The 13,401-nt window shown below is 37.7% G+C and overlaps 1 protein-coding gene across 4 annotated transcripts in view; it reads right to left on the reverse strand.

Annotated features, from left to right (window-relative positions):
- nitr14a (novel immune-type receptor 14a) overlaps positions 1–2,018 on the reverse strand; it is a 2,717-nt gene extending 699 nt beyond the window's left edge. Inside the window, 4 exon segments of one of the 4 annotated variants that reach the window (NM_001130613.1) lie at positions 11–79; positions 176–259; positions 734–1,066; positions 1,883–1,922. In NM_001130613.1, the coding sequence (NP_001124085.1) occupies positions 11–79; positions 176–259; positions 734–1,066; positions 1,883–1,922 (526 nt within the window). 4 annotated transcript variants of the gene reach the window in all.
- Positions 2,019–13,401: the final 11,383 nt, after the last annotated feature.

The following is a 13,401-nucleotide window of genomic DNA, read 5'->3' on the forward strand; positions in this document are numbered from 1 at the left end:
AAAACTAGACCTCCACAAAGTCCCAAAGCACACGCCAAACCAAGCACCGCTGGATAGAGCCTTTCATCTGAAACATTTGCTGAAATGAATGGACATTAATGTTTCTCAGAATACATACACGAACTTGTGAAGATTCATTTTAGTCACAAAATGAGAGAAATTGATCTATAATTACATTTTTCTGTTGTGCTGTTTTTATTGCATTTTTGTTGACACGTTTTGCTGAAATTCGATGTCTCAAATGCTGCAGCTTGATGGCCTGGGATTAACATAAACATAAATGTAAAAATGCATAAATTAAATTCATAAACGTCATCCTGGATCACAAAAGCAGCAATAAATGTCAATTTTTAGACATTGAGACTTACACATCACATTAACATGGTTTGTTAGAATGGAAACATATTTAGCTGTGAAATAACTTGAAAATCTAAAGAGTGAGAAAATCACCTTAAGAGTTGAACAAATGATATTTTGATGTATTTATGGTAGTAAATTTACTAAATGTCTTAATGGAAGATGACCTTTCTTTAATATTCTAATGATTTTGGCATAAAAGAAAGTGATCATTTTGACTAATACATTTTATTTTTGGCTTTTCCCAGGGTCAGAAAATATAATTTTCATTTGTTATACATGCTAACTACAAATAGGCTAAATTATGTAACATAAGGAAATCATTATAATGCATAAATGTTGACAATTATTGTGCTGACTTAAAAATAAATGTTACCTTTAATTTTCAGACGTGTTCCACTTCCAAACTCAGTATAAAATTCTCTTGATGCACAATAGTACACTGCTTCATCAGACTGAATGATGTCGGAGATTGTCAGATTGATGCTGCAGTGCAGTCTGATGCCCCAGAAACGTTCATTTTTGAATTTGTTGTAAAAAATGGGCTCTGACAGTTTCTGAAATGCTGAAATGACTCGAGGTTGTTGACCAGCAACTTGCTTGTACCAAAAAATGTTATTGTTACACGAAATACACCGCAGAGTCACAGTGCTGCCAAGCTCCACAGCCAATACTTTATCTGGCTGATCAATACGTGAATGTGCAGTGCCTGCAAAAAAAAAAAAATGAAAATGCCATAAAACAGCTTGGATATTCAACATTATTAAATAAATAGTGCAATATAGAATAGAACGGTATTTATTCAAGATACTATTGAAAATCTGCAATCGGATGGTTCAAATTAATCTAAATACTGAGGAAAATAACCTTTAGAGTTAAACAAATGATCTTTTGATGTATTTATGGTAGTAACCTAAATGTTTTCATGGAAGATGACCTTTCTTTAATATTCTAATGATTTTTGTCATGTATACTAGTATTAAATATATTAGTAACACTTTCTACAAAGAGGGTTATAGTGTTCATTTAAATTAGTGTTCAAAACTTTTTTTACTACAGTAAAAATTAATTTACTATTACTAATGAATCAACAGAACACTGTTTTAACATTGCAGACGGCATCTTTATAAATACAATTATGACTGACTAATTAATACTAGTAAATCAGTATTTAATGTGTTTATATGTAATATGTAGATTAAAAAATGAAATGCATCACAGTATCATAAGCATAACATATAGTATAAGCATAACAGTATCATAAAAGTAGCTATATCTGTCATAATATAATACAGGTTGTGTCTTACAGATGCATTTATAAAATTGTTATGCTTGATTATAAATAATTACAAACATCATTATAATTCTTTATGAGCTTTATAGAAAATAATATGTTTACTTTATCTACTAAATGTGATCAGAATAACAAAGATCTTTAAAACTAAATAAATCACAGCAATGTTTTAAAATAAATATTTCCAAAATTATATTTAAAAGCAAATAAGCATGAAACACACGTACTTACGCGCAACACAAAGAACAGTAACAAATGCCCAGAGAATCATTGTAGAAATAGTATAACAATTTTTTGGGCTGTCTTTAAAATCTATCAGAGAGCAAAGAGTCTTATTGCAGTGTAGGAGGTCCTTATATATGTCCTGTACTAACCACACTTACCTCGAATAAATACCATTGGTTGAGACTCTAAAAAAAGGGGTTCATGTCACCCACAATTCTATAACAGTCAAAATCACTGATTCATTTGTGTTTGTGTACGTTCCTTTTAATAAGGATGTCTTTGAGGACTGATTGTGCAGATAAGCTATATAACTAGACAACATGTAATGAAATATCTATCCCAGTTTCTAAACTGTTTTGTTGTTTAGTGAACTGGTAGATTTACAAATGAATTTATTTTCACGCTGATAATCTCCACATCTCTTTTTTAATACCAAAGCATTCACATCTTTGCTAATGAATCTAGTCTGTAAAAAATATTCAGAGCTTGTGATTCACAATGTTTTTTGTTTCTTAATTTATTTCAGTCTTTGAAATTGCAATTTAGGACTTTGATCTCTGCTCCCAAAACATTTGATGGTTAAAAAAGTATTGAATTAGTTTTTATTTATTTATATTGATTACTATTTTATTAAAATTATGTCCAGTGTCAGATATAAACATGACAAATCACTGTAAAAAAAAAAAAAAAAAAAAAAACGTAAAAAAATAGCTAAATATTTATACACATTTTAAATAACTACTTTCTTATTGTAAAAAGATAAACAGGGGGCTAATAACTACCAACGGGTCCAGCCGGGATTCCAACCAGCCACCTTCTTGCTGTGAGGCCACATTGCTAATCACTGAGCCACCATGCCACCTCCTGTATTAGTTTCACTAAATTATAATCATTTTATCCATCTGAAAAACATGCAACAAATTATACATATCTGAAACGATTTTATTTATTTATTTACTTTTAATTACTATAAGCAGAGTTCACACTCAGCTGATGACTGATAATTAAGTGTGTTTGGAATGCTGTCCCGAGAGAGAGCCCTGAGCTCAGAAGATCTCCGAGCCTGGGGCTCTCTCCCATTTTGGAGGACAAGAGGTGAGTCTGAGCTCAGGTCAACTCCTCTGAATTCATTCTTTCTGCCTGTTCTTTGACCTGAGTTTGTGCATTGAAGCTTAGTACTAAATGCTCATATATGCTGCAACTTTGGTTTATTCAATTCACCTATAGCACATGTCTTTGGACTGTGGGAGGAAACCGGAGTAACTGGGGGGTTAGGGTTAGGCAATGCAATCTCACAGCAATTTGTAACTTTTTGATTTTGTGGCTAATTCGGATGAATTCGTACAATCTAATTCGCACTATTTAGTACAATTTGCTCATCACCCAATGATGGTATTGGGGTTAGGGGTGGGGTTAGGTGCCATGCCTCCTTTTTAAAATTGTACATTTTTGTACGATTGAACTCATACGAATTCGTACGAATTAGCCACTAAACTGGCAAAACGTAAAATACTTACGCTTTCTCGTGAGATCAAGCTGGAAACCCACATGAGCATGGGGAGAACATGTAAATGCCAACTGGTGCAGCCAGGCCTGGATTGGCTAATCGGGAGGACCGGGAGAATTCCCGGTGGGCCGGTCTGTTTTTTGGCCGCGAGGGCCGGTCCCCCTAGCTGCTTGCACTCTCAGCAGTCATACTTTTTCATCTATTTATTTATTTGACTATAGCTTTCTCTTTTTTTTATTCATTATTTTGCCGCAGCGATGCTCTTTTTATTTATTTATTTTCTCACAGCCCCATGAGCAAAATGCAGCCTGCAGGTTAACTAACGTTAGTGATGATGATGTAATGCAGGGGTCTCAAACTCAATTTACCTGGGGGCCGCAGGAGGCAAAGTCTGGGTGAGGCTGGGCCGCAAAAGGGATTTCACAAAAAAAAGTCCTCAAATGTCATTATTAACAGTTTTAATTATTTTTTCTGAACATGAAGTGTCCTGAACATTAATAGAACATTGAGTGAAGATTATGAACAGTTCTTCTGAACATGGCATCTTTTGCCTACTCCTTGCTGCCAGAGACTTGACGGCGCTTCTTCTCACAAATCTAAACCACATTTGGCTTTAGAGCGGAAGCAGTTGAGACCCTCAGTATGGCTTGAAGATGATGATCATTAAGTCTAGACCTGTACTTTGACTTATTGAAGTTCAAGGTGGAGAATAACTTCTCACACACTTCTCACACACTCAAAACTTCCATTCCCTCACCTAAAAAAAAAGGCGTATATATGTATAAATAAAACACCCCCACCCCACTCCAGTCACATCAGTCTGTGCCAGTCTGTATCTACCTATAATATATATAAGATGCAGGCTGTAGCTAGGTAGGTGGCAGGCTGCAGATAGGTAGCTAAGTGGCAGGCAGGGGCGGGAACAGCTTACCTTGGTTCTGGCCGGCGCGAGTTCCCTCCTAAACACTTCCCGCCCGTCACAGCGTCTAACAAAGGGGCGGGTGCGTGGTGACATCACCGGCATCCCCGCCCCTTTGTTTACACGGCGGGCGGGGAATGCCAGTGACGGCTGTGTACGGATAGAATAAGCACTCCCCGCTCCGCTGATTCTGTCAGGCCCCGTTTACACTAGTGCGTTTTAGTTTTAAAAAATGAAAACGATCCGCGTCCACACTCGCGTTTTACCCAGCGTTTCTGAACTGCTCTCCGTCCACACCAAAACGCTGAAAACGCACATCACGTGACCACACACACACACACACACACTTTGGCAAGCGCTGCAGCCCATCTACCCAGATGAGAGCTCTGCTAGTCGGACTACTCATCAAGCATCTCCCGCTGGATCTAATCTCACTATATTTATTAAACGTGATATTTAATTAATCTTGTTGTCTTTATCTAACGACATATTCCCTGACTTTGGGCATTGGAATCTATTACTTGCTCTCAGGTAACGTGTTTTGGCTGAGCGCAAAGATAAGTTAATGATTAATGTAACCACGTAGCCTACATTCTGTATATTGACTGATCGCTTGCCTTTATTTCCTATAATGTATAAACTTATTGTATGTTATACTTTTATAATGGCCATTATCGATTATTAAAACTGATATTCAGCAAAAGAGAGGGTATGTTTCGTATTTTCACTGAAATTGAAAGAAGGCAGTTGTTATCGGCTCCGTTTTGTTATAAATATCCACACTGTGAAGATGACGCTTAGGCAGCACGACGCCTCAACATTTCTGCTGTCTGTTTAGATGTTAATATTAAAATAAAAATAGGCAGTTCCTTATATCAAGTTTACATTTTATTGTTGAGAAAGTGAAACAACGTAGCCAGGGTGATGTGAATGAAGTTATAAAGTACACGGTTCCCTGTGAAGATTGACGCGTGTCCTCGGTTTGTTTTCCATATCAAACTGAGAAGAAGAGATGCAGCCTTGATCAAACTTGCGAAGTCTGAACTCACACGGAGAAGATTTAGGACTGAACTGTGTGTTAGGCTACTTAATATTGAGGAAAAGCCCCAATCAGAGAGGTGAATGTCTGCAGCCCCGCCTCCGTTTTCAGATGTCTCCGTCTTTCCCCATCCACACTGAGACGGAGCAGCAGCGTTTCAGAATGAAAACGGCCTCTCCAGCATTTTCGAAACGATCCGTTTTCAGCGCTCGAGAACTCCGGCGTAGTGTGGACGGATTCTGTCAGTGTACAGCGGCTGGCGCGGGCCACAAAATATTGCACTGAGGGCCGCAAATGGCCCGCGGGCCGCGAGTTTGAGACCCCTGATGTAATGTAACTATCGACCCCAAACAGCGGCACCTTAGTGAATATAAGAATTCGAAAAATTGATATTAATGAATATTATACCTGCTCAATGAAAATCAAATGATTCACTACAATAATAAATCTGAAATAACTTGATCAGAAATCTAAAAAGGGGAGAAAAAGATTGAGCCATCAAAATAAAGTAGTGCTGTGTCTTAAGGGTCACAAGTCATTACTTTTTTTTTATTGCCACAGTTAAAGCGCCATTGTGGTCTAGTGGTTAAGCACGTTGTTTCAACGCCGTGGACCCATGTTCGAGTCTCACCTGTAAAATTATTATGAATTTATTTTTCATTTTTTTGTAAAGACATACAGTATAATACTGTTACGGTTTTTGAACATTTGAATTTCTAAAGCAGCAGTTTTCTTGAAAAAGACATGATAGTGAAATTAGAAACTGAATTGGAATCCGTCGTGAACTGAGGTGGGCCAGTCTGGGTTGAAACTCCAGGGCTGAAAATAAGTCCCACTCCATGCAGCCGGAACTTAAACCAGTGAAGATCTTGCTGTGAGGCAACAGTGCTAACCACTGAGTCACTGTGTCCTGGATTAATCTAGGAAAGACTGGGAGAAGTAGGGGTGGATGGGGGGATTCTACATGACAAATATAACTAAGGTAAGAAATTTTGGTATTTAATAGTGAGTTTAGATTCATCTGATTTGTAAATCATGTGATGGCTAATGCTGGACTAGCCGTGGTCAATTATAAGCACGTGATCCTCTTGAAATTAGTTTATAAATAAACTTCACTTTGTCACACATAAAAGTGAAAAAGGTGTAACATGAGGTGCCAGAATCATGGAGTTATTATGATGATTATTCTTACAGATTATTATTAATAATTACTTATTAATGTAGAGTGGAGAAGGGTAGGACTAAATAAGCTTATGCTTCTTACTCCTTTATGGACATTTGTATGTTAAAACGGATTTGTTACACTATATGGCTGTAATTTCACAGTAATTTAATGTAATGCAACAAAATCACAGTAAATTACTGTAAACTATCTCACGGTGATTTGCTGTGAATTTACATCCAGTATTTTATTGTAAAAGTAATGCAATTATTAGCCAGTAATTTACTGTGAATTTGAGGTCAAATTTTTTACACTGTATGAATATCACATTAGATGTTTGAATTATATTATGTGATTTTCATCTTGACATGCCTATGATAACTTGACTTGGCAACATGATGGTTGTGGGATCTATCCCTATGTCTTCCATTTTTATTTTATTGAACAAACATTTGCAAATCCCAAATAAATCCTATATCTTTCATGTGCAAGTAATCCACTATTCTACTTTTAAGCAGTGGTAGTACAATTTCTGTGGTCTCAAAATTATTAGAACTTCAGCTTTATTGTGGATCCTCTCAGCACACAGCCAGTGAGTCCCATAAATCTGTTCCTGCTACTGTTTTGAGCACAGAAAAACAGAATAAAACTGTTGAAAATGAGCATTGGCATAAACAAGGTGCGAGACCAAAGGGTACTCGCGGGGTCAGATCATACGCTGCCGCATTCTACCCCAAATACAGCTAGGACTCAAATACAGCTTCAGAACAGATATGAAGTTTTGAGTAATATGGGTGAAGAATCCCCAAATGTAGTCAGACAGAGATCGCATGATTCAGCAACTAATTCTGCATGGAACAGAGGCTCAAGGCCGACTAGACAGCGGCATTCTGCTCCGATCACACCGGAGATAAGACCACTAGTCATAGGAGATTCAATAATCAAGAATTTCAGGAGCAGATCTACAATGACGTACTGCTTTCCTTACGCAACAATTTCTGATGTAAACAAAGAATTTGAGGAAATTCTGAAAAAGCACAAGACTGCAAAACGGATTATCATCCATGTGGGGAAGAATGATATTCGGAAGGAACAGTCAGAACTGCTCAAGAAAGATTTCTGTGAGCTCTTGGAAACAGTTGAAAGATTGAAAATTCAGCCGTTCATAAGTGGACCACTCCCTGCAAGAGGGACAAATATGTTTTCATGGATTCTTGGTCTAAATGTATGGCTACAGAAAACATGTAACAAGAAAGGACTGAATTTCATTGACAACTTCAATCTCTTCTGGAACCAAAGACAGCTGTTTACATCAGACGGCCTTCATCCAAACAAACTTGGTGCAAAGGTGCTAAAGGACAATATTTTTTTCTCCCTCAATCATCCATCAGCTGTGTTTGCCATTGAACTGAATTGCACTCACACACCTAGCAAATGACCACAGGACCTCAAATCAGCTCCTAAGTGGATTTGTGGCTGACGAATCACCCAAGGATAGTGATAATGCCACATTACCTGCAGCCAAAACACCCAATGTTGATAGAAACACTATCAGTTGCCCTCTGCTAAACACAGGCAGACTGTGACGCATCAGAACAGCATCAAGTCTCATCACTCAAAAATGATCCTCAGGAAAACAGCCAGGAAAACATATTTCTGCAGCCAGAATCTCTAGACCCACAGCCTCTGTCACCGGACACGTTCTCATTGTCACAATGTTCACCACTCTTGGGATTTTCAAAAAAGATGGAGGAACTGGTGTATGCTGGAACTAAACTTTCACACTCCATTGCCGCAAGCCCCCAGTTACCAACCAAAAAGCGGCCTGCTCCACAACCACCTATGAGCCCACCAGGAAGAGCCCTCCGATTTTTGCCACACTGCCAGGGCCCAAACAACAACGCCCCATCTTCAGCTGGTGAACACAAGAGCTCTCTGTGATGTGTGTCGGGGACCTGCTTAGATAACAGTGTCTTTATCAAATGTTTTCAGAACAAGCAGGAACCCAGTGTGTCTGTAGCTTTCTCTAAGCAGATATGTGTTGTGTTAAGTGACAGAAAACCAAAGACTTCATCAGGCCGTATAGCAAATCATTCAAATCTGGTGTCTATTAAATGTAGATCTGAGACTTCTGTAGTGAAAACGACTAAAACTGTTAAGTTAGCACTTCTAAACATTCGATCACTAAATAATAAGTCACTTTTAGTCAATGATTTTATCAACACAAATTGCCTTGATTTTATGCTTTTAAATGAAACTTGGCTAGATGACAGTTGTAGCGCAGCAGTTCTGAATGAAGCAGCTTCTTTAAACTTTGACTTTTTGAGTGTTTGCAGAGCTAATAGGAGAGGTGGAGGCATCGCTGCCCTGTTTAAAAATGTCTGAGTGTAAACAAGTGTCATTTGGTGACTATTTGTCCTTTGAATATCTGAGTAAAGCACTGAAAGGTGCTCCACGCATCTTACTGATCATTATCTACAGACCTCCAAAATATTCTCCAGCTTTTATTGAGGATTTTACAGAGCTGTTATCAATAGTAACATCTGAATATGATTATTTTAGTATTGCTGGGGATTTTAATATTCACATTGATAATCCAGAAATCAATGCTGTAAAAGAACTGATGACTGTTTTTAACACTTTTGATCTGACTCCGCATGTTCAAGGACCCACACACAATTGTGGACACACTCTTGATCTACTTATAACTAAGGGTTTACACATTTCATCGACTGTTGTTAAGGATGTGGCACTATCTGATCATTTCTGTATCTTTTTTGATATATTGATCACTCCAGCCTTTTTAAGACAGATCTGTCTCTGTCAGAAAGAGATGCATAAATGAGAACACTAGTGAGCAGTTTATGAAGGCCATATCGCTAGCACCAAGTATATCTGCAGATTCTGTTGATTCTCTCCTTGATTTGTTCAATTCTAAAATTGAGAATGTCATAAATGACATCGCTCCTGTTAAAGTCAAGAAGATGACTGGCAGGCAAAAGGGATCTTGGACAAGGTCACCTAGGGTACAAAGGATGAAAAGACAGTGCAGAAAAGCTGAGCGTATGTGGAGAAAAACGAAACTAGTAGTCCATTATAATATTTATAAAGACAGTCTTCATGCCTTTAATATGGAACTAAACACTGCTAGACAGACTTTCTTTTCAAGCCTTATAAACAGCAACTTAAATAATGCTCGCACACTCTTTGCAACGATAGAGACTCACAAACCCCCCCAGTCGGATTCCAAGTGAGCTCCTCTCTGAAAGCAAATGTAATGAGTTTGCTCATTTCTTTACTGATAAGATCAATAATATTAGAAAGGCAATTAGCTCATCCAATCAGCCAAATTGTGTCAAAGTCAAACTAGCTCAACCACAACTTAAGAAATCAGACATTATGTCTGATTTCATGGCAATTAATGGCAAAATCTTAGAAGAGATTGTGCAAATTAACATCAACCTGCAGTCTTGACACGCTCCCCACATCATTCTTCAAAACGGTGTTTACCTGTTTAGAAATGGATCTTCTAAAAGTGGTAAATGCTTCACTTCTCTCAGGGATTTTTCCAAACTCACTTAAAACTGCAGTTGTTAAACCCCTCTTGAAGAAGAGCAACCTGGATAACACCCTATTGAGCAATTACAGGCCAATCTCAAATCTCCCTTTTATTGGCAAAATCATTGAAAAAGTTGTTTTTAACCAGGTCAACAAGTTCTTAAACTTCAGGGGGTGTTAAGACAATTTTCAATCTGGTTTCAGAGCACAACACAGTACAGAGAGCGCTCTTATAAAGATAATCAATGATATCCGCCTAAATACAGATTCAGGTAAAATAACAGTGCTGGTATTGCTCGATCTCAGTGCTGCATTTGACACTGTCGATCACAGCATACTTCTGGATAGGCTGGAAAACTGGGTTGGGCTGTCTGGGAAGTCCTCAAATGGTTCAGATCTTACCTTGAAGGGAGAGGTTACTATGTCAGTATAGGTGACCATAGGTCGAGGTGGACACCCATGACGTGTGGAGACCCACAAGGTTCGATTCTGGCACCTCTCCTGTTCAACCTTTACATGCTCCCTCTGAGCCAAATAATGAGAAAGAACCAAATCTCCTACCACAGCTATGCTGATGACACTCAGATCTACCTAGCCTTACTGCCTAATGACTACAGCCCCATTGACACCCTCTGCCAATGCATTGATGAAATTAACAATTGGATGTGCCAAAACTTTCTTCAGTTAAACAAAGAGAAAACTGAAGTCACTGCATTTGGGAACAGAGATGAGGTTCTTAAGGTGAATGCGTACCTTGGCTCTAAAGGTCAAACGACAAAAAATAAGGTCATGAATCTTGGTGTGACTCTGGAGTCAGATCTGAGTTTCAACAGTCATGTCAAAGCAGTCAGTAAATCAGCATACTATCATCTCAAAAATATTGCAAGAATCAGATGCTTTGTTTCCAGTGAAGACTTGCAGCAGAGTGGATTACTGTAACGGCCTCCTCACTGGCCTTCCCAAAAAAGACAGTTAGACAGTTGCAGCTCATCCAGAACGCTGCGGCCAGAATTCTGACCAGAAGCAGGAAATCAGAGCACATCACACCGGTCCTCAGGTCTCTACACTGGCTGCCAGTTACATTCAGAATAGATTTTAAAGTATTATTACTGGTCTATAAATTACTAAATGGCCTAGGACCTCAATACATTACAGATATGCTTACTGAATACAAACCTAACAGTTTACTCAGATCTTTAGGATCATATAAACTAGAAATTCCAAGGGTTCAGTCAAAGCAGGGTGAATCTGCCTTCAGCCACTATGCTCCTCGCTGCTGGAATCAGCTTCCAGAAATGATCAGATGTGCTCCAACATTATAGGCACATTCAAATCAAGACTGAAAACATCTGTTTAGCTGTGCCTTTACTGAATGAGCACTGTGCTACGTCTGACAGATTGCACTATTATGTTTTTCATTTTCTTTTTCATTCTTTTACAACCTATTTTAACTCATTTTAATTTGTTTTTATCTGTTTTTAATAATTTTTATTGTCTGCATTTTATGTTCCTAAACTTGTCTTTTTTATTCCCGTTTATGTAAAGCACTTTGAATTGCCACTGTGTATGAAATGTGCTATATAAATAAACTTGCCTTGCCTATTATACAATAACTTGCCGAATTACTCTAACCTGCCTAGGTAACCTAATTAACCCAGTTAAGTCATTAAATGTCACTTTAAGTTGTATAGAAGTGTCTTGAAAAATATCTAGTCAAATGCTATTTACTGACAAAGATAAAATAAATCAGATTTTAAAAATTAGTTATTAAAACTATTGTTTAGAAATATGTTGAAAAAAAATCTTCTCTCCGTCAAACAAAAATTGGGGAAAAAAATAAACAGGGGGGCTAATAATTCTAAGTATTTAATAAAACGTAAGTATTTTATGTTTTGTCAGTTTAGTGGCTAATTCGTACGGAAATTTAAAAAGGATCCGTGGCACCAAACCCCACCCCGTTATTGGGTGATGAGCAGATCATACAAAATTGTACGAACTCATACTAATTAGCCACTAAATCAATAAGTTATGAATTGCCGTGAGCTTGAGTTGAATCGAAAAGTTCGGTTCGAAAAGGAGAAAAAAGAGAGGTACAATAAGAGATCATTCAGGAAAAGAAACCATGTGATGCATTTCATATATTAATAAAACAACATTTTGTCATTTTCATTTATGTTTTTTGGTGCCCAAGAGAAGTTCTGTGCATGCCACAGATAATAAAAGTCTGTGTATTTTTGGCAGTGTTTCATATTGCAGTTTGGAAATGTAGCATAAAGCATATTTCAGTGAATATAAAAATGATTTATTGAAGCATGATGATAGAGCTGCTAATAAAGTATTACTATCCTACACTGGACTACATGAAAGTTTAAATTGTGAAGTTAAAATTAATGCTACCTCACATATACGTATATACAGCTGTAGACGCTAATAAAAAGCCTGTGGTATTTTACAAGTGGTCTAAAGGTTTTAATAGACACAGTTCCTCTCATCTCTTGCACATACTGCAGGATGTCCATAAATAAAAAGTGAAAAGACTAGAACAGTTTTATCTTGGCTGGTAATGCATATGTTAACAGTGTTTGTCATGTTAGCAGCAGTTCTGAGGTCAAGCATGCAAACCGTGAGTCATCTGCTAGCCTGCAAACACACACTTATGTACTGTATGGAGGCCTGTAGATGATGAACTGAATCATCTGCATCTGAGATGTACAGGAGCTTGTGGTAAAGAGTGTAATGTTCATCTGATCACAAAATCAGAATAACACAGCATAGGATTGTTTATATCAAATTTGATCAAGCTCAGGAAGTGTAAAATTAGAGTAATGAATTTAAATAAGGCCTGATGTGGTAATGTGCATTCCTATAATCAAAAAGATAACGTGAACACACACACACACACAAGTTTCTGTGAATTGTTGGGACGTTTAAAGAGCCTTTATTTTGCATTATAAAAGGTCATATTATGGTGGGGGGGGGGGGGGGTCTTGGGGGTCTTTAACAACATGGATGCAAGGTCTAAAAACACTTTCATTGTCTTATAATATGCATTTATTTTTTACCTAATTATTCCAATGACTCCCATATTATTCGTTCAGTGATTCATTTGTTCCCATACCACTCCTTAGCGCGAAGCTAATCTAAGCTGATTGGTCTGATCACCCAGTCTGTTGTGATTGGTCGACTGTGTTCAGTGTGAGACAGAAAGAAACGCCCACCACGACTATGAAGTAGCACACAGAGTATGTGAGAGCCCAATGCAGGAACGCAATCAAGCAATGCAGTTTAACACCAGCACATTACTCTACTCTTAAACCTAACTCCAAGTAATAACAAAGAC

Source organism: Danio rerio, chromosome 14, assembly GCF_052040795.2.
Source record: "Danio rerio strain M-AB ecotype USA chromosome 14, GRCz13ab, whole genome shotgun sequence".
Lineage (NCBI taxonomy): Eukaryota > Metazoa > Chordata > Actinopteri > Cypriniformes > Danionidae > Danio > Danio rerio.